This window comes from Furipterus horrens, unplaced genomic scaffold (genome assembly GCF_987537825.1).
Source record: "Furipterus horrens unplaced genomic scaffold, mFurHor1.1.pri manual_scaffold_3, whole genome shotgun sequence".
Taxonomy (NCBI): domain Eukaryota; kingdom Metazoa; phylum Chordata; class Mammalia; order Chiroptera; family Furipteridae; genus Furipterus; species Furipterus horrens.
Window position 1 is genome coordinate 167,923,244 of NW_028327173.1, and position 27,924 is coordinate 167,951,167.

Here is a 27,924-nt window from a genome sequence, read left to right on the forward strand (position 1 = left end):
TCTGCCCTTAACAAGATACAAAACCAACTTAATAATCTTTAGTGTTATCATAGGCTGGCTGGAGGAGGGGGAGGGGGAGAAAATGTAGGTGAATTGTCAAATGTGAGTGACACCCGAGTATAATAAACACAGATGCTGAAAGGGTCTGAGGAAGCTTCAATTCTGCTGAGAGACATTTCACCATTTAAAAAAAGGGGGTGTGTGGAGGAGATAGAATAGTTATTTCTAATTTAGCCCAGAAGCCAGAGTTAACCCTTGATATACCAATCAGTTGAAAAGATGCATTTAGGGAGAAAAGACCCTGCATTCTATGCTCCTATGAGAGGCTGAGGTGCAAAATCAAATAAATTACATTGTTTTCTCTACACAGGAAATAGAAGTCAAGCTTGTCCTTCTATGGCAGGTCAACAGAAAATGACTCAGAACTGAATTAAAAACAAAATAAAAAAAAATGAGCCAATTGCCCTTGTCCTGTGCAAAGACCTCCCTTCCAGCATCCTAGAGGAATGGATTCCTCTCACCCCTACCCCATCAGCTCATGTTCAAGGTGCACAGAGTGGGAAGTTGCTGGACTGCAGAGCCCCTCATTCCCACTCTTCAGTTGGAAAGGAAGGTCCCAAACTCACTCCACCAGCAAACCTGCCTTCCTGCACAGAAGGCAGGGAGGGATTTTATCATGAACCTCTGGGTCATGTTCCGCTTTCCCCATCTCAAAAGTCCCCTTGTGCGACTTGGATTCATCACCTCCAAGGTGAACCCTCCCATCTTAATCCCAGGAAGAAAGATACAAGGGAAGCTGGAAGGTCTTCTCCGAACCTGCACTGGGGATGGGCAGTCTGCCTGGGGAGGAGGAATACAGGGACACAGAGAGAAGAGGGGTCAGGAGGGTAATGGGGAAAGTGAATGGGTAGATGGAGGAGTCATGCTACGGCCTTGAAGCAGACATGAGGTAGTCATGTTGTTAGGGAAGGAAGTCAGGAGAACCACATGACACAGTCTGGGAGAGGCATGAGAGACAAGAGAGGCAGACAGAAAGGGGCACAGAAACAGCAGAGAGGAAAGGAAGGAGCATCAGGGAGGAAGTGAAGGGCACTATAATTGGGAGAGCAAGTTGGTGGGCGGAGAGGCTGCTAGAGTAGTAAAGGAGAAGGAAGGAGGGGAGAGCAAGTAAAAGCAGGTGTTCAAAACCAGGCACTTCCCAAATTACAAAATTAAATGCAGAGTTGCTCTGAGGGGGCCCGGAGTCACCCTCTCAATTTGGGCCACGAGGGTGGGAGATAGGCAGCAACTAAAATGTTAGGCATTCAGAGCCTACTTGCACTCAGTCCAACCAGACAGGAAAATGGGCTCGGGCTGTCTTTGTCAGACAGGGCCTTGGAGACACTCTCAGAGTGTGTAATAAAAGGCTGGGTGACGCAGGTGCGGAACCCACAGGGCTGGGGACTGACCACTCTGGGGCGCTGTCCTGACCTGGAAAAATCAATTAGGCTGTAGTGACCACTGCCTGGATCAAGGTTTCCCAGCTCACTAACCAGCACACACACATGTGCTTCACTTATGTATACATCACATATAGCCATGCCTCATGTGTCTCTCACGTATCGTGTGTCACGGAGTATGGGGGGAATGAATAATCTATTTCTTCCTCTCCCTCTAGCCAAAGCACTCTAGGAGGCTCTCCAAATGGCTTGATGATGTTCAGCATCTGCAGGTACACAGGTATCATATCCCAGGAGCCATAACAGCCTGTCCCAAACTACACCCTTTAGGGGTGCTAAGCGGAGGAGGAGACTGGGGCTCTGGGCAAGCCTGGGCTGGCTCCTAGAGGGCAGGGGGCCTTTGACTGGCAGCTGTTCCCAGAGGCCTCCTCCAGAGCCTCACTGGGCTGGAGGTCCGGGTAGGAGCAAGAAGGTGCCTCTGGCAAGCAGGTGAGTCTGTCTGGTCCAGTGGCTGTCTGCTCGCACCCTCCCAGCTCCCCGTTCAGCCATTCTACCCCTTGTCCTAGATCCATAACACCCGAAGTGAGGTCAGGAGCCTCTGAAGGCAGGAAGTCCTCAGGTTCCAAGTCTTGGAAGTGGAGGTCAGGGTTCCCTTTGGAGGCACCAAAGTCAGAGTGAACAATAACTTCAGCCTCCACCTGGTTCCTGCAGACCGGAGGTGGTTTCTTCCTCCCGTTGCCCTGGTCAGAGCAGAGACACAAAGACAGGTGACCATCACTGCGAATGATCATGAGAAGAATGACTAACACATTTGGGGTGGAGAGAGACTGACACCCACCCCCCCACAGGCAGCGTCCCAGGGTTTACATGGAAGTTGATAAAGGAACATGCTGACTGTCCTGCAAGAGACGGTGATCAGACCCATGGGAAGGCAGGGAAAAGGGAATACTACCATTTGCCCTTGGCCAGGAGTCCCAGAAGTGGGGGATTCAGTCAGGGCCTCAGTGAATAGAAGGGGAGGCTGAAGACACGCAGGCCCATAGTAACTCTGCTGGGGCTCACTTAGGTCTATGCAGAGCAGGGTCTGGCCCCAACCCAGGTGAAACAGATTCCTGCAAAGTAGGCAGCCCCCCACCCATTCACTTTCAGAGGCTCCAATGGTCTCCTGGCTAGACTTCTATCCCCAAGGGAGTTACCATCAGGGGTCTCCAGAGAACTGACTACCTGCTCTTCACAAGCATGGGGACCCTTCTCTCCTTTCCTATCCCTTCCTCCCAGGACACTGACCTTTATGGCGTCATACACCAGAGCCTGCAGCAACAGTGTTTGCCCAGTCCCAGCAGGGGGAAGCAGAGCCCGGGTCAGAGAAGGCGCCAGGCCTGCCTGGGGCAGCTCGCAGCCTGTCCAGGAGCCTGCCCAGCTGGGACCGCCTGGCGGAGCCCACGAGATCTGTGTGGGGGAGAGAAGCAGGAGCACTGAGAGGCTAGCTGGGAGAGGGAAATGGATGGAGTCCCCTCCAAGGACTCTGGCACCCCGTCTTCTCCCTCCCCAAGGCTGTGAGGAGGAGGGCAGAACAGGCTGAGAGTCTGGGGGGACTGAGGATGAAGAAGTCCTCCTGCAGAAAAGTCTAATACCATTGCTTTGGCAAAGCCCAGAGCTTTCCCAGCCAGGCAGGGTCTCCTTCAGCAGAGAGGCAGGGAAAAGGTGAGGAAGGACTCAGGGCTCCATGCAGGCTGGTCAGGAAAGGGTGGAATGAGCCACCCCTGCCAGCAGGGAGGGAACCTGTCCTACATGGCCCACCTTATCCAGGTCACAGTTCCACTCTGCTACAGCCAAAATGATCACTTTCTTTTCCTTTTCCCCATATCGGGGAGGGCTAAATCTTAGAGGTCTCCCCAGTTCCCAGGATGAGGAGGGATCTGGGTGTCCTGGCTACCCAGAATCACCAGAAAACAGCCCATCGGGGGTCTTCCCCTCCTTCCACGACAGTCAGGCTGACCTATTCTGCTTCCCTGCCCTGCCTCGTTTCATGGAGGGAGAGACAGTGCCTTTTCCCCTGCAGCTGGCCCAGAGGAAAGTGGGGCGGGCGCGGGTGGTGAGGGGAGGTGCTCTCACAGGGTCACCGTTATGCTCTCGCGCCCCCTGGTGACCTATTTGGGAGTGCGCCGCAGTGTGGGTCTCGAACCTACCGCCAATTCGGGCTCACCTTTCTCTTGGAGTGACCCCAGCAGTCCGAAACTCCACCACCCATAAGGCTATGCACTTCAGCCCTGCCCTCGATGTCTGAGGGTGGTGAGGACCAGTCCTGGGGATGGGGGTGCACAAGGGACTCCAGTTCATGGGTAGCTGGGAGACTGGGGGGTCCAAGGCGGGCTCGGGAGTATAGCGCAGGGTTCCCAGCAGTGGCTGTGGAGGACAGGCCCGGGAGGGCCTCCCTGGAAGGAAAGGTGGGCACAGTGATCAGAGTGAGGGTGGGGGCGGGACTGGGGTCTAGTCTAGCCTATGTCCCTGGGCAGGTTCTTCAAAAAAGCTGAGACACTGCAAATGGGACCCTTTCTCCCTTGGGTCCAAACATCTGGAAGTTGGGGGTGCCTCTTTCCAAGATGCTAGCAGCTACAGAGGAAGCTGCCTTGTTGAGGGGATATGCTGGGGGTTCCCCTAAAGCCATGCCCCACTCTCATGAGGACATCCCCCACAAACCCTTCATCCCAGAGTCCTAACTTTAATGGGGCTGGTGGGGGTGCCTAAGGCCAGCCATGGCCACTCTTCCTGCTCTCTGACCTCAACCCAGGCAGTCGCTTCTGCCTGTTCCTCCCTGAGACCCCTAGAACCTCAGTGGCACTCTCACTGCTATTCCTTCTGGAGGCTCTCTGCAGTCAGACTGCTCCATCGCCCACCTGTGGGGTCCATGGCGGAGGCCAGCACACATGCAGGCCAGGAGGCAGAGGAGGCCCAGGCAGACACCCACGATGATGCCCGTGACTGAGTGCACATCCAAGGAGTCTGGGTTGGGGAGAGAGAGGGCACAAGACCAGTCAAGGACAGGAGAAGGCCCAGGGTTCATAGATCAGGACTTCTTGTGGCTTCCTCGGGGGGAGGGCAGCTGGCTCAAGCCTCACTCTTTGGACACTCCAAACCTTCTGCTGCAAGGACAGGAGGGCCCCACAGCATCACAGAGCCCACAGCTACCTCTCTCTCCATCTGTCCTCCCCACTGGGTATCTGAAAGTTCCGGCCTCTCCCCATCAACCTGCCTGCCTACTGAATAGGGCTGGCTTCATGGGTGTGCAGTGAGCGCAGTGGCAGGAGCCCACACGGAGAAGCGCTCTGTGCTTGCTTTAATGCTATGCTGTCACCGTCTTGAAATTCTTCCTAATTTTTAAATAAGGAACCCCTCATTCTCATTGCACACCAGGCCCTGCAAATTACACAGTCAGTCCTGCTGCCCACCAGCACCCCACAAAGCTCCTCACCTCTCCAAGCCATTCCCAATCAAAGTGATCTCCCCAGGAAACCAAGCCAGTCTCCCAAGAATCTGACTTCTCAACCGAATCACCACTGAACCAAGCCACGCCTACTTTCCCTTCGCGTCTGCCCTCCCTGTACCAGACGAGGAGGGCAGCCGCCCAAGCAAGGCCCTGGTGGCAGGGCCTTGGAAGAGATGAAGTTAGGGTTAGAAGTCAATTCCAGGGGCCTCTGGGGGCCTCAGGCTGCCTCAGGACGGACCCCACTGCTCCCTTCCGGACCTCGTACCTGAGAGCTCCTCCTGGAGAGTGATCACGTCCTGCAGGCCAGAGAAGGGCCCGGGCCCCACCTCTGTGCGCGCCCCCATCTTGAAGAAGTACCTGGTGTCGCTCTCAAGGCCCCGTACCTCGGCACTGAAGATGTTTCCTGTTCGGCGGGGAAGCAGGGAGAGCAGGCTAGTGGGTTGGGTGGGGGTGGGAGGAGGGACAGGCTGGGGAAGCAGGACTGAGAAAGTCCGCTCCTCCCACTCAGGCAGTTTCTTCTGCCCGTTCCTCCCTGAAACCCTAGAACCTCAGCGGTGCTCTCACTGCCAATCCAGCCACTGGGGAGGTTGGAGAAGGGGAAGAGGGTGAGGAAGCTCTTGCTCCAAGAGCCTCGGGGCAGGAGCCCTCACCCTCCGTGGTGAGCAGGGTCCACTGGTGCTCAGGCTGAGTGTGGTTGTTGCTGTATAGGATCAGGTACTCCACGATCTCCCCGTTGGGCTCCGTGGGGGGGCACCAGTGCAGCAGGACAGTGGACGGTGTCAGGGATCTCAGGCGCAGGTCAGATGGGGGTGTGGAGGGTCCTGGGGTGCACGGGAGGAGAAGGGGAGAGGCTGGATCATTAGGAGCCCCAGCTTGGGGGCAGTTGTGAGACAGGGCATGAGGACATGGCCTCTCTTCCTCCTTCACTGGAACAAACCACAAAGCAGAATGAGGGCTGGTCTCTAGCTGGGGAATTTCTGGAAATCGGCTGGGGAAGGGGACTTCACCATCATGCCTGCCCTCCCTGAAATTCCTCCCACTCTTTGGAGTAGAGCTCCCTAAATTCCCACACACAGATATGTCCAAGGGTTGAGGAGACTCTGATATTCTAGGGATCTTGGGACAGAGCTCAAAAGTTTTTGGAAGGCTTCTTTTATTAACTGTAAACCACAGTTTGCCATCTGTTCCATGGTAAAGTTTAATATAAAAATAGTGTTTAAAATTATTTATCATTTAAAGTCCCTAACTCCCCTTGCCACCCAAGTCTTCAAGTAAAATTGGATGATGCTCTGTGTAGCCTGTGGTCTATGCCCCCAGACCCTACGACAGGGTCACGGGCACCCCAGCGTGAGAAATACCACCTTGGCGCCTTCGTGTTTTGTTTTTAGAGAAGAAGCTGATCCTGGGAGGTGAAGGTGAATGGGGAGGGGTGAGGAGGAGGGACACAGGGTGACTGGTGAGTTAGGAAGGACAGAGATTTGAGAGTTCAGGTCTTCAAGGCCTGACAGAGGGTGGGACAGGGACCTGGGCCAATAAGGTGTAACAGAGCCACCTCTCTAACCCTAGGTGACTCCCCACTTCTCAGGCTCCAGTTTCCCCATCTGAAGGAGGAGGAACCACCCCCTCTATAGCCCAGTCACTTGTGCTGGGGACCCAATGTCATAGTCAACTTCAAGAAAACCCTATGTCGCCCTGAATTCTGTAGCAATTTAAGACCATAATAATGGAGGTTATAGCAGGGTGTGAAACAATTTGAAAGCAGTTTTTTAAAAAGCAAATTCATGAGAGCAGAGGACCTCCACACCCCACCCCATACATGTCTTCCTATTTCAGGTCCTGGGACGAAGGTCTTCTGTCAGTGGGAAGGTGAACAGTCTTAGGGCCGGCAGAACCAAAGAACCTCCGCTATGAGAACAAGTCCTTTTGTCTTGAAATACCATTTCCAGAGGGTTCCAGAGTCACAGACTTGCAGAATGAATGGTCCCACCCTCTCCTTTACAGATGAGGACACAGAGGCCCTGGGTGGGGAAGGAACTTGCCCAAGTCTACCTGTGCATCAGAGGCAGGATGGGAACCCATATGCAGAATCCAGGACACCTGCCTCCCCCTCCCTCTGGCCCCTCTTCACCAGCTTAGTGGGTCTTGGCACAGCGTTTTAAAGGAAATCACTCCTCTAAATCCTCTGTTACTATTTTTATGGACAAATGGTTAAGAATAGCACAGGGCTGGCCTATGTAAATGCAAGCAAATATACTCTTATGGGGTTCTGAGGGATATTTCAGAAAAGTGGGTTTCTGGGCAAGAAGGAGTTGGGTAAAAGATGGATTGGTGACAAGAGCGCTGAGGGGCCACTCACGGTCAGGCAGGGTGGAGCGCTCCACCACTGAGCCGAAAGGCCCATCCATGTCCACGCCATGGGACTGTACCGCAAACTCATATTTGGTGAATGGCTTCAGCCCGCCAATGAGGATGTCTTCTCCAGAGCTGCAAAGGCAAGAAATGTGGCTAGTGCTCGCAGGTACACCCTCTTAGCAGGGTAGCTCCTCCAAATCTACTCCCCTATCCCCAGCCCTACCTCAGGCCCTACCCTGAGAAGGGGACCACTAACACTAGTCAGAGAACCTTCAGAGAGGTCTGGATGTATGCTGCTCCCAGGGTATCATGCTCCATATCCAATCTCCAAGCCAGGCCCCCTCCTCCAGGAAGCCTTCCTGGGTTAATCCAAGTCGTCCTTCACCCAAAGAAGCATCTCTGGTGCATCTTATCCTTGATTTAATTTTAATTTAGCGGAAACTGTATGCATCTATTGCTTTGTATACAATGTTTCCTTCATTGAACCAGCAGCTCCTGAGGACAGGGGCTCTGCCTCCTCATCTGACTGGAAACCCTCTTAAGGTAAAGAAATAGGTCTATCTGCATCATGTCCCCAAAGGTTCCATACAAGGCTCTGCTGTAAGGGGATGGGATCACAGGGACTATCCTTTTCCACCACCAGCTCATCAGACTGTCAGCATTTCCCCAGTAGAACATGTGAGCCCTGAAGGTTTCTGACTCCCACAAGGTCCCTCTCCTCATCACCACCTGCTGCTTTCCTCCCTCCTTTACGGCATTAGCCCCTCTTTCCCACCTGGTGTAATAGGTGACCAGGGAGGCATTCCTGAGCCCCCAGGGGCTGAAGCGTACAGTGTAGTTGACAATCTTGACTGTGGTGAAGTCTGGCTTTTTCCACCGAAGCCAGATGGATGTGGAGCTGTTTGATTCCGCATGAACATGAGCAGGGGGTAAGGGTGGCCCCCTCTGGATGGGCAGGTCTGGAAGGTGAAAATTAAGAGTGGGGGGAAGGGAGGAAGGATGCTAATCCTAAAAATGTATGGTGCTGTACAGTCCCCAGTTTACAGTCCTTTTCTTCTACCCTTTCTCCTTTGAGCCTGTGAGCTGGGTAGCATCATTCCCACTTCACAGATGAGGAAACTGAGGCTCTGAAAAATGTGATTTTTTTTTTTTTTTTGCCAAGGTCTATATATAGCAGACTATAAAAGAGGGAGGAAGCAAATCATGGCAATTAGGAGTACAGATTCCAGAGCCAGGCTGCCCTGGTTCAGATTCCAGCTCTGCCACTTACTAGCTCTGTGACCTTGGAGAATGTAGTGAACCTCTCTATGTCTCCACTCCCTATTCAGTCAGTGGGGCTTATAACAGTACCTACCTCATAGCATCATTATGAGGATTGTTAGTTAATATTTGAAAAGTATTTAGAAAAGTATGTGGCATATTGTTTTTTGTTCTGTTTTTGAGATATAATTCACACACCATACAATTCAGGTTTTAAAGGTACAGTGGTTTTTAGTATACTCATAAGGTGGTACAGCCATCTACACTACCTAATTCCATAAAATTTTTATCACCCTGAAAAGAAATCCTGTTCCTTTTACCCATGAATCACCATTTCATCTTTTCTCCAGCCCCTGGCAACCACAAATCTCCTTTATGTCTGTATGGATTTATCTATTGTGGATATTTCATATCAATGGAATCATACCATATGTGGAGCTTTTTTGTGTCTGGCTTCTTTCACTTATCATAATGTTATTAGGGTTCCTCCATGTTGTATGATGTATCAGCACTTCTTCCCTTTTCGTGGTATCTGGCATATTGTTATGAACTGAATGTTTGTGTCCCCCCAAAATTCATATGTGCAAATTTGAACAAATGGTGGAGTGCAGATTAACAGCCTTAGTGCCTATCTCTGTCCACTTGGGCTGCCATAACAAACTACCATAGCCTGGGTGGTTTACTTTTCACAGTTCTGCAGGAGGAGTCTCAGATCAGGGCGCCAGTGTGGTAAAGCCCTGCTGAGAACCCTCTTCCAGTCTCAGGCTGCTGAGAATGGTCTGGTCACGTGGTGAAGAGTAGTGAGAGGAAGTAAGCTCTCTGGGGACTCTTAGAAGGGCACTAATCCCATTCATGAGGGCGCCACACTCATGACCGCATCTAATTCCTAATTATCTCCTAACATATCACTGCAGAGGGTAGGGTTTCGACACATGAATTGGGGGTAGGGGTGGGGGTGGGGTGGCACAAACTTTCAGTCTCTAACAGTGCCCTTACAAAAGACAGCCAGGGAGCTCTCCAGCCACCATGAGAAGGTGGCGTAAAGTCAATGAGCCAGGAAGTAGGCTCTCACCAGAAACTGACTACATCAGTGCCTTTGTCTTAGACTTCCCAGTCTCCAGAAATGTGAGAAATAAATGCTAGTTGTTTAGGTCTATGGTATTTTTTTTTTTTTTTTTTTTTTGTTATAGCAACCTGAACTAGGACATACATAGCAAGCACTCTATTGTGAGTATATGAATGATGTGTTCATTACATAAACATAAAATAAAATGGGGTTTGTGAGAGCAGGTACCTTACTTGTGTTGTTTACCACTAAATTCCCAGAACAGCTAGCACATAGTAGACACTCAGGAAAAGATTTGCTGAGTGAACAAACTGTAATTAGAACCCAGGTTTCTTGGCCTTGGTTTAGTGTTCCTTCTACTAACATGGTTAAAAATCAGCCTGGGAAGTCAGGGGTGAGGGAATGTCATAATGGGTAACAGTGGTGTCCAGTACAGGGCCACAGGCAGCACATGGCAGTGAAAAGACTTCTGTGTGGGAGCCAGGGGTCTTGGTTATCTTCCAGCCTCTGTGTCACCTTGGACAAGTCTCTTGACCTCTCTGAGCCTCAGTTTCCTGGTGGGCTACAGAGGGATAGTCTCCCTGCCTAGCATGGAGGGATAACCTGACAGTGTTCGTGTTTTAAAAATTATCCAAAGGTCAAACTTGGGGTCAGGAGTCACTGACCAACCATGGGGTTTCTCTGTGCAAACCTTCCAAATTAGCACTGCTCATACATAATGAAAAGAGGGTAGCAGACCTAGAAGACAGTGCACACACTGGAGCTTCTTTCTAGACAGGCTGTCTGGATCTAGAAGAGGACCCTGGAGCCTAGAAGAAGGGGTTTGGGGGTGGCTGATGCTACCAGAAGCCTGACCACCAAGGCCCAGAAGAAAGAGAAAGGGAGCCATGCACAGACCGCTCGCCTGAGCCCCCTCACCTGGCGTGGGAGCCTTCTCCGTCTTGCCCTTCCACACTGCTGCGTAGCCGTCTTCATGTTTGTTGAATGCCACAAGTTTCACCTCATACAGCCGGCCGGGGACTGGGGAGGGTCACGGGGAGTCACTCACTAGCTAGAGGAACCTGTGGGGTCACTGTCTCCTCCCCAGAAAGAATTCCATCTCCAATTCCTGCACCCAGCTTATCCAGTCCCCCAGTGCAGCTACGTCTGTCTGCTCCCTCCGCCCCAGCCCTCCTCACCTAGCTGGGTCAGCTCATACTGCTTCACTTTCTTCTTGAGCCGGACAGGCCCCACATCCCACGCCTGGTCTCCACGGCCCCCTGGGGGGCTCTCACCATCAGCCTCTTCCTCGGCCACCACCTCCCGCCAGTACAGTTTGTAGCCAGAGATCTGGGCAGGGTGAGGGGGCGGCTGCCAGGACACAACCAGGGACTCCATCCTTGCCCGTACCTTCAACTCTGCTGGGGCAAAAGGGACTGGGGAGCAGGTGAGAAGGAGGAGGAGGAAGTGGATGGGGAATGAGGAGAAGCAGGCCAGGGATGGGAGAAGGGGAATAGGCAGGAGGAAGCAAACAGCAGGAAAATGGCTCTGAGTGACAGCCTTCTCCCAGTGATCACCACTCAGCCACCTCTCTGAATGCCAGGCCAGGGCTGGTCTGGAGGTGAACTCACTATTCCACAAGCCTAGAGTGCTGACAATGGAGGGCTGTCTCTGGGGCCTTTGAACAGAGGTTAGCAAAGAGCGCCTCTGTGGCAGGGCTGACAGTCCCTGGCACAGTGTGGGTTCTATAAGTTTCTGAAGGAATGAATGCCTGGATACTGGCAAGGCAAGGGGGTCACAAGGGATGCTGAGGTCAGGAAGGAGGGGTGGAGCCACTGGAATGGCGACCCTACTTGGAGCCTAAATGTGGGGAGCTTACTCTATGTTAGACACTGTTCTAAGCACTTTATACATATATTTTAACTTCATTCTCAGAACCCTATAAAACAATGAAAACATCATTTTACAAGCAAGAAATTGAGACTCAGAGAAGTTAAGTAACTTGCCAAGGTCACACAGATAGTATGTGCACCCAGTTTTGTCTGCATTTAATCACTCTACTATTGGGCCTTTCAACAAAACCAACAACAATCATAATCATGGAACAGCTGCTATTTAACAGCTATTGTGTACTAAACACTTTGTTTACAATACATTCATTATCAATCTTTATGCCTCGCTTGCAAGTAAATGAAGCCTTAGAGCTGTGAATGGTTTGTAGGAGGTCACACAGCAGAAGGGGCACTTGAGCCCAGATGTGACTGCAAAGGCCAGCCCTTCACCTCTACACCCACCCTCCCTGACTGGCAAACGGGGAGCCATGGCAGGTATCTGACGGAGTGGGTGTCTGGGTCTGGGTTCCAAGGTCATACATACACACACAGTCATGCACGCCTCCTGGTCCTGTCCCCTCTGAGCCCATACCGTGGCTCTGGTTGTGCATACTGGGTGTCCTGTGCTGCATCCACTGGGAGGGTGCCCCATAGCCGGCCTCCGTGCCAGCCGAAATCCGGACTCGATACACCTTGTTGGGCAGAAGTGAGCTCAGTGTAAGCTGGGTCTCATTCCCTGGCACTTCGGTGGAGAAAATCTGATCTGCTGAGACAGAAAAGGCTGGCTGCTAGGAGGCCACATGAAGACAATGACCCCTAAAATCCCCTGCACAGACGCCTTCACCTCAGATCCTCAGTGCCCATCAGAGCCCGAAGCCCTCTCAGCACTGGCTCCTTGGTGCTGAGATAAACTCCATGGCTCCAGGGCTGACCCCTGGGCCTCCCACCATCACTCACTGAGCCATCAGCCTCGGCTCCCAGTGGGGTGAACCATGGCATGTGATTCCCCACTCTCCACAAGCAGTCATTGACACCCCCTCCAACACACACACCAGGGCGCAAGCAAAGGGGTTGGCTGTGAGGACCATCAGGCACCACCTGCCTTCCAGAGCCCTGACAGCCACCCCAAGCCCCCTGCCTCACCCTTCCCTCCCTTTCACCCTCACCCTGGCCCTCCAGCCACTTGCCTTCTCCTAACTCTTTGTCCCTTTCAAACTCCTGCCCTAGATTACCGACATCTGCCCTAACATACCCTCCCCGATGCTCCATTTTCCCGACCCAGGAGCATCTCCCCACCTCCCTATTCATTGTCTGCTCTGTGGGCTGGAAGGGACCCTAGGGATCACCTAGGCCACCTGCTTCACTTCACAGATAAGGAAACTGAGTCAGGAAGTCATCAGGATGACACATTGCAGATGTAGAAATTTAGAGGAGGTGGGGCCAGAGCCCAGGCCTCCCTACACCTTGAGCCCACACTGCTCTTTTCCAGGCACTCCCTACCTTCCCTGCACTACCTAATTTCCTTGGACTCCCCCTACCCACCGCCCCACAGCTCCTCAGAAGCTCTGACTAACTCTTCACAGACACAATTCCCAGCCAGGTGAAGCCTGTGCCCTGCTTCCACTCACCTTCCTTCCCCAAACTGTACTCTATCTTGTACTTCATCACCTGCCCATTGCTCAGGCTGGGAGGCAGGGGCAGCCACGCCACCCTGATGTCCGAGGGGTTGGGGCTGGACAGGGCGAGCTGGGGCGCTGCACTGGGGACTGAGACAGAAGAACATCAGCATGAGCTCTGCTCCACCGACGTGGAAGGTGAGGCCCAGGAGCGGTCAGACTTGCCCAGGTCACACCGCAAGGCAGAAGTAGGCCCAGGACCAGGATCTGAGGGAGGAAAGGGAGCCCCAAGCTGGAGAGGAGGCGATGTCCTTCCCACCCTGAAAAAGGTTTGGGGCACAATCTTCCACACCTAGAGGGTTACATCCTGACTGGATAGTATGTGGGGGTCAGGAAAAAGGGCCACACAGTATAAACATCACAAGCTGAGATCTCAAGTCCCAGTTGTCCTACTGACCCTGGGCAAGTCACTCTCATTTTCTGGGCCTCAGTTTCCCCAACTGTGCACCGGGGAGAAGAACCCTTGCCCTCCCCTTTTAGGATACACAAGATGACACAAAGCAGGTAAAGGTGCCTGCGTGGCGTGCACTAGTAAAGAGAAGCCTAGCTATCATTCCTAGGGGATTCTCTGGACCCCAAGATGCCCACTGCGGGTACAGAGGCCCTACCATCATCCAGCGTGTGGACCAGTGCTGGGGTGGAGGTGCGGCTGGCCCCCAGCTGAGAGTAGGCCACTACGTAGAACTCATAATCCGTGTTGGGTTCCAGGTCCCGCACCTGTAGCTCTGTTGTATCATTGTTCACTGCGAACTGGTACTCCACATTGTCCATGCCTGCGGTGATGACACAGGGGACACAGGAACTGTCACAAGAACACCACCAGGGGCCCACCAGCCAACAAACATAGTCCCAGTCTCAGGAATAGTCTGTTCACGTATAGCTAAATCAACCCAGATAATCTGCATTGGAGATACACTCCTCTGGCTTCTAGTTTCCACTGGTTAGGAAGTTCTTTCTGGCATCTCATTGAAGTGACTCCCACTGCATTTAATAGCTGGCTCTAGGAATGCCAAGGCATTTTCTCTGGGAGGAGAAGTATCCTTTCCCTCCCCTCTCGTAAACTATGACTGAGGAGTAATGTGTCACGCTGACCCCTTGAGCACCAGGCTTAACCCATATCTACGTGGTGTCTCCTGTGGGTTCCCACCTCACCCTATCCTAACCCCAAAGGTATAGCAACAGGCAGTCCTTCGTCTTCCAGCTTGTCCCCGCCCTCGCGGCGTCCTGCTCGGGCTTTTGATGGGACCTTTCCTTCCCCCCTCGCCCCAGCAGCATACCCCGAGCCTTCTGGTAGTGGAGGGAGAAGCCAATGATCTGGTCGCTGTGCAGCTCCGGCCGCTCCCAGGCCACCAGCACAGTGGAGCTGCTCAGTGGTGTGGCCGTGACCCGCGTGGGGGCGCTGGGCAGCCCTTCCCGCACAACTACCGCCAGCGGCGCGGCAGCACATGCTGTGCCCGCGCCGTTCTCGGCCACGCACTGGTAGTAGCCGGCGTCCTGCAGGCCGATCTGCGTGATGACCAGGCTGCTGCCACCGCCCTGCACCTTGACTCGCCCGTTGGGCCGCAGCGGCACCCCATTGTGCAGCCAGCGCATCGCGGGCCGCGGCTCCCCTGACGCGCGGCACACGAAGCGTGCGGTGCTGGCCCGCGTCCGAGACAGCGCCTCGGGAGCCTGCGAAATGGCAGGGGCCGCTGGGGGCGAGAAGGAGGATTCTGACCCGGCGCTCCGGCCACTGGGGACTGTGTCCCTCCCCCAAATACCCCAACCAGCTCCCACATCCCCCCATTCTAACCTCTCCCTGAGTCACTCCTCTACTTCTACTTCTCCCCACTTACCCCGGCCCCACACTGACCAGGCCTCCTCAGCCTCCCCTTCTCCTGGGTCTAACCCCACTTCCTCATTTATCACTTCCTTCTCCCCTACGAGGTTGACTCCTCTCTAGTTATTTCTGTCCGGAGCAACCTCCTCCGCTGTTTTCTTAGTACCACTCAGAGTTCCACTATCCCTCACCCCCCTCCCCGCCAGTAACCTCAGTCCCACACCTCCCCCATTACCTGAGTTCCTCCCAGACCACCCCTCCTCCCTTCCCTGACTCACCTCTCCCAACTCCATCCTCCAATCTTTTTCCACCACTTCCCCTCCTCCAAGGACCTAGTCCATCCCCTCCAAGCCCCCGGCTTCACGAAGAACTCCTCCCACCAGCTGGACACCCCCACCCCCAGTCTTACCCATTTTCATCTTCCAGGATGTCTCTCAATCCCTCCAACACACCCAATTGCCCCCGACCCCCACCCCTGTCCGGTTCTTCCCTCGCTCCAATCCGGTCTCCTGCACACCTGCCCCCTTAGCCTTCACCCTGCCTCACCCAGTACGCGAAGCTCAGCAGCCGCGGTGGCAAAGTCGCGCGTGCGGGGCTTGTTAGCGCGGCACACGTAGACGCCGGAGTGCCGGGGCTGCGCGCTGTTGATCAGTAGGTTAGTGCGGCCCAGGACGATGACATCCGTGGAGATGGGCTTCCCGTCTGCGGAGGAGAAGGGAGAGAGCTGGAGGAGGGAGGTGAGGACTGCCCTCCATCCATTCCCCGGACATCGGGGCCTCTCTACACTGGGGTTATGAGGCCCTAACAGTGTCCGGATGGAATCTCAGTTCTTCCACTTGCTAGACTAGGGACCCTCTCTGAATCTTAGCGTCTCCCTCTGTAAAATGAGGAGATAGCCCCTAGCTGGAAGGACTGCTATGGGGGTGGAAAGAATAGGGTTCGTGAGAACCCCTGGCACAGTGCAGGCACATAATAGATGCTCTGTACACCAGTCAGTTATTACTAATTCCATTGTTGTTAAAACTGATTTTCCCAAGAAGGATGCACTCCTTTATGGCCCTGGCCCAATACCTGTGATGAAATATGGCTGGAAAGGTCTGACCAAAACCAAAAATTTCAATATGTCCTGAGACTTTCATCTTGATGTGAAATGGAAACCATTTTAAGTCCTTGCCTTATGGAAATTAACAGAAAATTCAGGGAAAAAAAAGCAAATGGCCAAGAAAGACACAAAAGTTGTTTAACTTCACACAAAGAAATGCACATCAAAATACAGAGTTCATTTTTCACCTATCATAATGGGAAAGTGTTTAAAAATAGTAAGCTGTGATGCAGAAGAAAGGGTAAATGCTAATAGGGCTATACAGGAACGCCACCTGAACCTTGAAGCCAGGGATTTCACTTATGGGTGCCTGTCCTGGGGAGGTGTGAACACGGGTGATCACTATGGTTACTAACTGTAATAGTGGACAACTGAAAAGACTTATAAATTCAACAGTAGGAACTGGAAAATTATATTATAGCTATATTCAAATGATGGTACATCATATAGTCATAATTATTTTTTGAAAAAAATTTAAAGATGAGGAAATGCTTATGAGATACTGTTGAATGAAAATAGGACTTGGAATTGTAAATTCAACATGCTCTCAATTTCAGGGAAAAATGTATAAGTGTACAGAAAAAAATATACATGCTAAGAATTTTCACTTTTGAATCGTGAGATATTTTCTGCTTTTCCCTAGTTTTCTACAATGAACACATATAACTTTTGCAATTAGAAGAAAACAAAGCAAAAGTCCCTTCCCTGGCGTAGTAGAGTAAGTTCCTGTAAAAGGAACTGTGCCCAAGGTCAGGAATGAAGTCCTTTTGGGGCCTTTCTCTTCCCTGTCCTCTGTCCAGGAGTAGTATTACCAGAGTTTCTCTAAGTGAGTTTTCCCAAAATTACAGGCGTCAGGATCCTCTAGAACAGCAATTCTCAAATCCTTATTGTGCACACAAATCATGGAATTCCAGAGGACCCAAAGATATGGAGGCCTAGGGCAGGACCCAGATTCTGCATTTTTAACTAGGTCCCCAGGTGGTAGGTCCAAAGACCACTGGTCTGCAGCAAGGACCTAGAGCCCTTCATTCCTGGGTTACAACTCTCCAGGCATGAAGGGATGGAGTCTGCTGTTTTCTCCCTGATCATTCTGGTACATGGTCAATGTTTAGGAAACATTGATATTAGGCTTCTGGGCAACATCACAGGCTTACCCCAATAACAGTATGAAGTCCCTGCTGGCCCTGGGATCCCCCTAACTAGGCAAGTGTCACAAGTCCATTGAGGCCATGCAGGTAAAGGAGGTGCAAAAATTCCAGAACTGTTCTGTCTCATCAGATCAGTGGGAGGAGTTATATAGTTGTTTGGTTTATTATTTTTCTTTTTTTTTTTTTTTTTGCTTTTTTTTTGTTTTTTAATCCTCACCTGAGGATATGCAGAGAGAAAGAGAGACACAGAGAGAGATACATCGATATGAAAGAGAAACATCGATCGGTTGCCTCGCACCCACGCCCCAACCAGGGATCAAACCCACAAACTAGGTATGTGCCCCGCCTGGGAACAAACCTCCAAACTTTTGGTGTACAGGATGACACTTCAACCAACTTAGCCACCTGGCCAGGGCTGGTTTATTATTTTTCTTTAAACTCTATGTAGTCATTATGTACTCCTGAATGTGAGATACAAATTACAAGAAGGAGGCAGTGTAGGGTAACAGACTGAGCCCAGGAAGAAGGGTAAAGAGGGTTAAGTTTAAGACTTCTGCCATCAGCTTGGGACAAATCACTTTTTACCAACAAATGGAAACAAAGATAATCCTTGCTTTTTTTCCACACAGGACTGTAGGGAGTGGTACAGCAGGAAGAGGACTAGCTCTACGGTTTGGATCCTGGCTTTCCACCTGCCTCTCAGCCTCAGCTTTCTCATCTGCTCACTGGGAATAATAGTCCTGGCCCCTCCCCTTCTCCAGGGGCTTGCTGAAGCTCAGGCGGGAGAGCGGGTGTGACTGCAAGATGACAGTTAGTGCAGCGCTCTCATTACCCTGATAGCATCTCCTGTAATGCAGTCCCACTTGGCACTTATCACTTGCTGTCTGATACCAGCAAGCCTTTCTTCACGGCTGTGTGTCTTATCTCCCTCACCCAGACTCTGAGGGTCCTGTGTCTCTCATCTGGGTATTTTATTCACTGTGCCCAGCATGAAGCCAGGCACACAAAGGCAGAGGCACACTGGGTAGACCAAGAGGCAGCTTTGTAATTAAACAGAGCAGCAGTGGGGGTCTGTTCCACCTGACTTGCTGACTGTGTGGCACCTTTCCAGCTCTCACACCCTCCTTTGCAACACTGTTGTGAGGAATGAACTAAGTAAGGTAGAGAAGCTAGCCTGGGGCCCACATTGACTAAGGTCTCAATAACAATTTTGTGAGTGGCAAATTCCAAGTGCCATGTAATGGAAACATGCTATGCAGACTGATGATTAAGTTTGTCCAGGTCCCCCCACCCATCCTCAGCCTTGGGAAAGGAGTTCCTGCCACACTGAAGGTTGGTGACTATGAAGTGGTCACCCTTATAACTTTGAGATTTGGGGATACATGAGATGCCCCACTCCTCTTTTCTCATGCCCTTCCAGTGCCCTCCCTCTACTTACCCTGTCGGACCCATGACACGAAAGGAGTGGGGTCAGCAGAAGCCACACATTCCATCACCACACTCTGTCCAGATACCACTGTGGTGTTCTCTGGAGCTGCCACAATGACCACGTCCTGCTCCCTGGCAGACACTAGGGACCCTGGAGAGAGGGCAGACCAGCAGGCAGTCTTGCCATTAGGCATCTTCACGTGTCCCTCCCCTGGTGCCCCTGGTGAGGCAGCTGGGGCAGGGAGCAGCCAGGACTCCATCGAACAGATGGGGAAAGCGGCCACATAGTTCCGCAGAGCTGGGACTGGCACTCAGAGCTCTTTCCCTTGGAGCCAGGAGAGGAATAACCTGGTCTCCAACACGCCGTCCCCATTCTTCCCTGCCAAATCGAACCCACGCTCCAGGGAGAGGACCGTCAGGGTCGTGAGTAGACTTTGAGTCAAGTCATAGTTTCTAGTTCCAGCACTTATTAGCATCATCATCATCCTGCTGTGTGACCTTAGCCAAGTCCCTTCTCCGAAGGGTCTCGGGTTCCCATGTGCGAAAGGGAGGGGGTGGGGCTGAGTTTCTGCCGGCTTGTTGCTGCCTGAGCACTGATTCCTGCCAAGTTCTCAGTGAGACTTGGTACCTTGGGTCAGCATGGTGAATACCTCGTTTGTCCAGCAGGGGGAGGCAGAGACCCCAAGCGCTGGAGGGAGAGCAAATCAGACTCAGCCCCTTTCTCTGGAATTGGAAGTTTGGGGGCGTGGGGGAGGCGAGGAGAGGGGTAGGAGAGGATGTGCAGAGGGGCGGGGGTGCGGGGAGGCGGGGGTGTAGCGAAGGGAGGCAAGTGAGAGGTCTGAAGTAAGATCAGTGAAGCACTGCTAGGTGCCAGGTACTTTCTGCTCTTATCCCAGCTATTCTCACAAGCTCTCAGAGCTGGACATTTGGTAACCAGCCCATGGTCACACAGATGGTGAGTAAAGAAGCCAGGATTCAAATCAGGTCTTTCTGACCCCAAAGCCTGTGACCTTCATACTGCATCACCCTGGGACAGGAGCTTTTCAGAGAAACACCAGACTGCAGGGAGTCAGATTTTCAGGGCACAGCAAGCAGCGAGGGGCAAATCCCCCAGTGCCCAGAGCCCCCAGGGCACACAGAGGGGTAGGGGCCAGGGCTTCAGATGCCTTACCTCCCCACCTGTCTCCAGACCTGGATGCTCCAGCCAACCCAAGGGAACACAAGGTCTCCACAGGAAGGGAGCCCCTCATTGGGAACCCAGCCCCAGGTCTTTCCCTGATTTGCTGGATGGCCCTGCCTTCTCTGGGCATCATCACCTCACCTGTCTGATGGGAGTGGTTCCCCACCACTTATATGAAAGCACAGCTTGGACCTCATGAGTCCCCTCCAAACTCTGAGGAGGCTGACTCCAGAAACACCCTGGCTTTCCCCAAGAGCCAGCCCCCTTACCTCTGCGGGCCACGCTGAGGAGGGCCTCCTGGCTAAAGCGCTGGCGGGCTGAGTTGGTGGCCACGCAGCGGTAGGAGCCTACGTCACTCTCCTGAACGTCCAGGATCTGGAGAACCCCGTTGGGAAGAGTGATGAGCCTTGGGAAGAGGGAGAGGGCACCTGTGAGGTGGGCAGGAGCTCTGCAGGGAGGGTGGCCATGCCCCAACTGGGCATCCTTGCTCCAACCTGAAATACCTACAGTGTCTCCCTTTCAAGCTTAATTCATAATTTAAAAAATGCGAATTAGAACTATACCATTTTCACCTATCAGATGGGAAAAGGTCAAAAGGTTTAATATCACCCTACTTGAATGAAGGAATAGGGGGAAGGCACTCCTGTCTCGTCAGTAGCCATGCCAATCAATACACCCTCTTTCAAGGGTAAGTCAGTGATATCTTAAACTCAAACCTGCATGTGCACCCAGCCAACTCTATGCCACAAATATTCTCATGCATGTACACAAAAATGTCTGTTTAACAATATTCATTCCTGCATTGTCTTTAATAACACAAGACTAGAAACAATCCAGTGTCCACCTGTAGGGTGGGGACTAGCTAAATCGGTTTGGGTATCCTCATACAATGGAGTGCTAGGCAGCTGTTATAAAGGAGAAAGCCCCATGTGTGGGGGGATATGTGCATGTATATTTTAGCACTTAATGTCCCTGGGGATGGTGGTTGTCTCTGGGGAGGGGCCCTGGGATCCTGGGAACTGAAAGTGGGAGAGAAGTTATTTTTATTATATAGCCTTCTATACCTCCTTCCTCCGCTGATAAAGTCCTTTTTATTCACACTATCTCATCTGACCCTCAAAACAAGCCCAAAACATGGAAGGGATCACAACCTTCACTTTATTGGTGACAAAACTAAGGCTCGGAGAGAGTAGGATATTTTCCTAGGGTCTCACAGCTGGAGCAGAGTTACAACTTGAACCCAGGTCTTCTGGTCCCAAATCCCACCTGCCTATCTCAGCAGCCCTTAGATAGCTGAGAATTACAATGGAAGGGACGTGGTCCCCAGCAAGCCCCAACCAATACGTACATTACTGAGGAGGAGCAGGGTGGATGAGGAGGTGTTCTCTGCCCTCTTGGTTAGAGGGTTGGAATGTGGTTCAGGCTCAGGAAGCTCAGAGGCCTTGCTTGAGAGACAAAGCAACCCAGGGGCTCTGGCCCAAGGAGGAAGTGAGTGGGTCCTCCTGGATCCTCCAACTGTGACCCCTGCAGGGTCAGTTCGAGGTTGAGAGTTCTAATTTCTCAAGAGAACAAACAGTGCTGGCCCCTGGATTAGGTTGGGCCAAGGTTGGAGAGGAAACAGGGCAGCTGTGCACTTGGTGAAGAAATCCCTTAGCCTGTGGTGAAACAGGGTATAACAACATCTAAACACAGGAGATTAGAACTAGCTCAAGGGTGTTGGGAGAGAATTCTGGCCATGGGCCTGGAAACCTGCTGTGGCCCAAAGACTTAGAGGGAAGAAAGAAAGAAAGAGAGAGAGAGAGAGAGAGAGAGAGAGAGAGAGAGAGAGAGAGAGAGAGAGAGAGAGAGAGAGAGAGAGAGAGAGAGAGAGAGAGAGAGAGAGAGAAACCTGCATCACTCCTTCCCTCACCCCAAAGACAACCCACCTCTGCCCTGACGTCTTGCCCTCAGCTCCATCAGTGGCCCATGGCCATGCTAGGCCAGTGGGGGGAGAAGGGACAAGGAGGAAAAGGGTGGTTGCAGGTAAAATCTTGGGCCATGACCCAGCCTGCAGCCACAGAAAATTGGATGAGAAAGGCCAGGTAGGGCAGGACAAGCAGGATTCATTTGGGAAACAAACCCTGCATCCCCACCCAGGTCTCTTCCACCTGATATACTCTACCTTCAAGACCCTTCGCCCTCCCTTGGTCTAGCTGGCTGACTCTGCCTGCAGGTTCCTGCCAGGAGCTGCCCACCCTTCTTAGCCCCAAAGCTCCTTGGTCTTTACAGGGAAGTTGTGCTCCAGGTACCCAAGAGCTAATACCTCCTTTGACAACTAACATTTCCTTAATTATGTGTGTTGAATGAATGAATGAATGTCTCTCCTCAGATGTGCTGTTGCTATAGATAATAGAACCAATGTTAGTGTTCATCTAAAGTCTTTTTTGTTTTCTTAAAATGTGGTTTTAGAAGCATCTTTAGAAAGATGTCCAAGACATATATTGGTTAGTGGGGAGAACAGTCACAAGACAGTGTTTATGAAGCAATTTTGGTTTGGGAATGTAAATCAATGAGATGTTAGGACATACACACGGAAGTCAAGGGGGGTAAAGCTCCCATCACTCACAGAGGTTTTCTCTGGAGTGGGATTCCTGGGAAATTGTGCTTTAAAAAAGAAAATTGCAGTGAATATTTATTAGCTTGGAAATAGAAAACCTAAAAAAAATTAAATTGAAAAAGCATGTGCTCTTGTGTACTTTGTTTTGTAACTCCGGGCTCTGTGGCACAGTGGAGAGAACTGGCTCCAACATGCAACACATGTGACTTTAGCAAGTGACAGCATGTGTTCCCACCTCAGGTTCTCACCTGAAAAATGGGTTAAACAATGTCTGTCCTGCCTTCTTCACAACCTGCCCCTTTTCATGTCTCATGAGCTCATGGTAGATAATGGACACAAACACTATCTGCGAATCGCCAACTCTAAACACATCTTTACTACAGTGTAAACTGAACGTATTTTTAAAAAGACTGCAAGGAATACTCAAAATGATAATAGTTGTCTGTGTTCAGGTGGTGATTTTTTTTCCCCTTTAAGTTAGTATATTTTACATTTAAGCACTTAGTTCAAATTTCAAATAGAACAAAATAGCTGCTTATAGAATGAAAAGAAACCTCTATCCAAAAAGAAGGACTCATTCTCTTTCCACGCCTGACCTTGAGCCTGCTGCCCCCTCCCCCAAAAGGCCACTTGGACCCAGGGGTTCAAGAATGCAGAAGAAATGACACAGCTGCTCCGAATCTCCTGAGGGCCAAAGAGTCCCGACCCTGAGTCCTACAGAGACCCCCCTGGGGGAAAAGGGACACTAGCTGAGGATGAGACAGTGTCAACAGACTCAATGGCAGTTGGGAGACGGGTAGGGCCGAAGGCTGGACTAGGGAGCCCACGGTATCTAAGTCCATTAGAGTCATGTTTTTAACGTGTGAATGAATGGCGATAACAAAGTAATTTCAAATGGATCTAGACATACATTTTTAAAAATTCCAGTGGTTATGTATTTATTTTTATGGCCACTTTCTACTTACGGTAAGTGTTGCTGGTTTTCCATTTTACTACAGTGAGATTATGTTCCCTTTTAGTATGTGCTAAGTTACAAAAGAGAGAGGTGATTTTAAAGAAATGTATTAAGTGATTGTATAAATGGTTTAGGGATAGCCAAAGTTATACAGGGGGTTTATGAATGCCTGGATTTTGGGAAACATTGCTCTCATTGATGACTAATTTCCATGGAAGAAAAATTATCCCCTATCATTAGAAATTAGTTGTAAGTACCAAGGAATTGCCTTAGGGTATAGTCTTCACCACCAGTTTCAAAAATATGCACATATCTCCTGACAGAGTGTGTTTATTAACTGCACATGTGCACACCCTACACCAAGGCATATGGTCTCCTTCAAACCACTGGGCCGAGTTTATGAATAGCATATTTGTACATGGACTATATCTAGGCATGTGTAAAAATACATACCTTGGGCATAATCAAGTTGCTGTTTTAAACATTTCTTTATTCCCCCCACACAATGTGCTGGGACATGTGAGCCCGGCTTATTTATAGATGAGGATCATTTTTCAGAGGGCTTGGGGGCAAACACTCCCTGAGCTCAGGAACTGGCAGCTCCAGGCTCCTGGGAGAGGCCTGTGGCTTCATGGAACGATGCCTGAACTAGATGTCGGGAGGCCAGGTCTGAATCCCACTGTTTGCAGAAAAACTCTGGGGAAGTAACTTCCCTGCTCTGAGCCACCGTTGGGCCACCTAATCTCTAAGCCCACCTGCAACAGGAACTTCCTCAGACACTGCAGCTATCCCGCCCCAAAACCACTAAGTCACAAGGGGCTTGTGTGTGTCTCATTCACGCCAGCACAAGGGCATCTGACACTGAGTACTAGCGGTGTGACCCGGGCCAAGGTGTTTCTGTCTCTGATCCTTAGTTCCCTCATTTAACAACCTGGATACTAATATCTGCCATACGCATATGTACAGACCTGGAAGGATGTTTATTATGTGTTAACTGAAAAAAAAGTAAAGGTTGAAATATAATCACATTTCTGTTTTGAAAAAAAGGTGACTGAACAAAAACAAAAAAACCAGTATGTACAATATAATGCAAATTTTTGAAGAGAATTTTTATACATGTATAGGGGAGAAGTCCAGAGGACAGACATCAAAACTAACAGTGGCTTTCTATGGGTAAAAGGAGTGATTCTTGTTCTTTTTATGTATATGAATTTGAAAGATGCATCTCCTAGGAACATGCACCAAAAGAGGACAATATGAAAAATAAGAATACCTACCTTGAAGGATGATAGGAATGATTAAGTGAGAAAACATAGCTCTCATTAAGTGGCACCTGTTGTGACTTGGAACATGCGGAGATTTTTCTGCTCTCTCCCTTTCTCTCTGGGGGCTGCCAGCAGTAGGCTCTCGCTTGGTTCTTTCTTAGCACCTCCCAGGAAGCACCCACCAAAGAGCAGTGAGAAGCCCCACATTTGGGAGGCATAGACCTTACAATGTCAGTATTCCCATGGTCCACTCCCTAGAGTGTTCACTCATGGAATGCTGCAGAAGGGGGTGTGGGGAGATGAGTCTAGAAAGTGTTTGGTTAAGGAAGTTAGTGTTTCAGTGCAGGACTTCTCGGCGTCTTGTCAACTCCAAGAGGGAGATTTATAGGTCGTTTCCTGACCTGGACTACAGAATCGTTTTTTTCAAAGAGCCTCTTTTTGGGAATAATTTTTACAAAGAATATATTTTGGGAAACCATGATCTAATCCAATCCTTTCATTTTTTCCCTTTAATTTTATAGATGGGGAGTATGAAGCTGAGTGAGAAGTGACTTGCTGAGGACCAATGGAGCTAACCTCTCGCCCTTCTTCCTCCTTCACAACTGTTACAGAGATGTGTCCTGTGGCTTTTCTACCAAGAAGTTTTTCCTACACATCCACCCCTACCTAGACATGGACAAAAGTCAGAGGAGCTGGGACAACTCAACACACTCAAGACAGGTTAGCCCCCGAGCAGGCAGATCCAAAAACCAGTGCTTCTGAGCCTAAGGAACCCTGTCTCCACCAGGAGAGGGCAGCGTGGTAACTATAGCTAGAGACATGTAGGGAGAGGACTGTAGGGTGGCTGGGAAAGGCCTGGGGAGCCACTTTACCAAAGATTTAAGAAACCGGGGAGTGACAACTGAGCCATGAGATCAACTCAGAGACCACAGATGTGAATGAGCCTCGCGCTTTTTGGTCGTGCTGCAGGTACATCTGGTCCTACCCAGGAGGCCACAAGACGGTCTACCCTCTGCTTCTTTTCCACCTTAGAAACTCTTCCCTGGCATGGCTCTATGTTCCCGCTGACTTAATGGGGAGAGAGGAGGGGGAATTAGGAAGGTCCTCCACAACCCATTTATCAGAGGCTGCGCCCTACAGGGTGGGACTGAGGGAGGAAGAGAGGTAGAAACTCCAGAAGAACTTTGTAAAGAGAACACCTTTCCAGCAGCCTTGGGGCCTTGAATGGGCAACAAATATTCTGCCAATGACTCACAGTGTGGCCTTGGATAAGCCACAGCCCCTCCCTGGTCCTTTGTCTCCTCAATAAAGCAAGTGGTGGGACTAGAGATGCTCTCAAGGACTTTATCATGACCCCCTACCAGAGCTCCATAGTTTCGGAGGTAGCTTTCCTCCCAGGGAGCAAAAACTTCTTGCCCAACTTCTCTTTGGGACCAGAAATGAGCTGAGAGCCAGACAATGATTGGCTCCTCCATCAGTTTGAGCAAATGGAGCCACCCTGACTCTGAGCCCTCCCCGGCCTGCCCACAGGGACCCACTCTACACGCCCCTACAGGGCACTCACCGAGGCTCCTTAGGCACTGTCACCTGGTCCTTCTCCCAAGTAATGATGGGTGCTGGCAGCCCTTCAATGTGGCACTCAAATCGAGCTGTCCCGTTCTCCTCCACTGTCTGAGACTCCGGGTGCAGAGAGAAGCCTGCGAGTGCTGAGGAAGAGGACAGTGACATACAGGCAGGGACAGGAGAGGAGCAGGGGAAGGGAGGTGCCGGGAGCACAGACAGTGAAACATACACACACACACACACACACACACACACACACAGAAACATGGAATTTTAGAAACACAAGCAGAGCAAATTCAGATCCACAGAGTCACAGTTGGGAGAGAGGCCACAAGAGGAAAAGAAGTGGTCATTACTGGTCAAATGTTGTGAATTCCCAAGTCCCCGGGCTTAATGTCAGCATCATGGTCAGACTAGAGTAAGACATACATTCCTTCTGGCCTGAAAATTATATCATGGTGATCGGTACCTCCTCAGAGCCCCCGAGAAAGGGGGCTGGACAGTGGGGCCTGACTCCACACACTCCACCTGCCTTAGGGTGGGGAGCTCCCTGGGGAGGCACCTTTGTGCCCCTGACACTTACAAGCCTCTCTGGCAGGCTTCCTGGAGGAGAGTACAATTTTGGACTCTCAAACTTCTTGGGAAAGAAAAGGAGAAAGAATAGAGGAGTGAAGAAATGGGACTAATGAACAGTGAGGCAAACATACCAGGGAGGGACTCACTGAGCAGGACAGGAGGCAGGGGAAGGGGGCCTGGGTTCAGGACACAGGACTCTGTGCAGGTAACCAATCAGGATCCCATGTCCCACACCACAGGCCTTCTGGGTCTTGGCTCAGACCCCCCAAATACAAACACTTACTGGCGAGCTTGACCACTGCAGGCTGGCTGGCCACTACTCCAAGGGGCCCGTGGGCCAGGCAGGAATAGCTGCCCTCAATGACATCTGAGGCTCCAGGGGCTGCTTCCTCGCTGCCATTGGGTGCCAGCGGCTGGGACAGCCACAGGGAGCCATTGCGTAGCAGGCGCAGGTGGTTGTACTCCAGCAGGGCATCTCCATCTTTGCTCCATGTGATGCTGGTGGGGGGTCCAGCAGCAGCGGTCCCCAGACTACAGTCCAGCACTGCTACCTGCGCTGGGCCCAGAATCACTTGCACTGGCCCCGTTCCACAGCTCAGCTCCACGGTTGTCTCCTGGGGCAGCGGCAGCTCCCCTGCGTAGAGGAGAGGGCACCGGGGCCATCAGAGTGTGTCCTCCCATCTCCCACAGTCCCCAGCTCCTGAGTCACCCATCCATGGGCTGGGGCACATAGTGGAGAAAGAGGTCTCAGAGAAAGGCCTGTGTCTGGATCCTGATTCTGTCCCTTACTCACTGTGGGCTTGGGCAAACTGCTGCACCTCTTCATGCCCGTCTTCCCCAGCTGCTCCATGTCCTCACCCACTAAAATACACAGCTCTTAGCAACATTATTCATAGTAGGCAATACATGGAAACAACCCCAATGTCCATCACCTGATGAGCGGATAAATACATGACTCAGCCATGGCAAGGAAGAAAGAACTGGTACGTGCTACAATGTGGTTGAACCTTGAAAACTAGATGCTAAGTAAAAGAAGCCAGTTGCAAAATGCCACATGTTGTATGACCTCATTTCTAGGAAATGCCCAGAGTAGGCAAATCATAGGGACAGAAAGGAGATGAATGGCTGCAGGGATGAGGGAGAGGAAGAGGAGTGACGGTTAAGGGATGTGAGGTTTCCTTATGGGATAATGAGAATCTTT

At 51.2% G+C, this 27,924-nt stretch overlaps 1 protein-coding gene across 1 annotated transcript in view; it reads right to left on the bottom strand.

Annotated features, from left to right (window-relative positions):
- Nucleotides 1–1,611: 1,611 nt before the first annotated feature.
- The window catches only part of IGDCC4 (immunoglobulin superfamily DCC subclass member 4), a 34,992-nt gene continuing 8,679 nt past the window's right edge, over nt 1,612–27,924 (bottom strand). The window contains exons 2-20 of the mRNA XM_090270787.1: nt 27,007–27,357; nt 26,149–26,290; nt 20,038–20,174; nt 18,599–18,739; nt 15,457–15,612; nt 14,369–14,782; nt 13,700–13,864; nt 13,044–13,181; nt 12,008–12,178; nt 10,783–11,019; nt 10,523–10,624; nt 8,054–8,237; nt 7,283–7,410; nt 5,577–5,747; nt 5,192–5,329; nt 4,337–4,442; nt 3,646–3,874; nt 2,727–2,888; nt 1,612–2,179 (exon numbers count right to left, since the gene is read on the bottom strand). Coding sequence (XP_090126913.1) covers nt 1,775–2,179; nt 2,727–2,888; nt 3,646–3,874; nt 4,337–4,442; nt 5,192–5,329; nt 5,577–5,747; nt 7,283–7,410; nt 8,054–8,237; nt 10,523–10,624; nt 10,783–11,019; nt 12,008–12,178; nt 13,044–13,181; nt 13,700–13,864; nt 14,369–14,782; nt 15,457–15,612; nt 18,599–18,739; nt 20,038–20,174; nt 26,149–26,290; nt 27,007–27,357 — 3,677 coding nt within the window. The 3' untranslated portion in view covers nt 1,612–1,774. The remainder of the gene's footprint in view (nt 2,180–2,726; nt 2,889–3,645; nt 3,875–4,336; nt 4,443–5,191; nt 5,330–5,576; nt 5,748–7,282; nt 7,411–8,053; nt 8,238–10,522; nt 10,625–10,782; nt 11,020–12,007; nt 12,179–13,043; nt 13,182–13,699; nt 13,865–14,368; nt 14,783–15,456; nt 15,613–18,598; nt 18,740–20,037; nt 20,175–26,148; nt 26,291–27,006; nt 27,358–27,924) is intronic.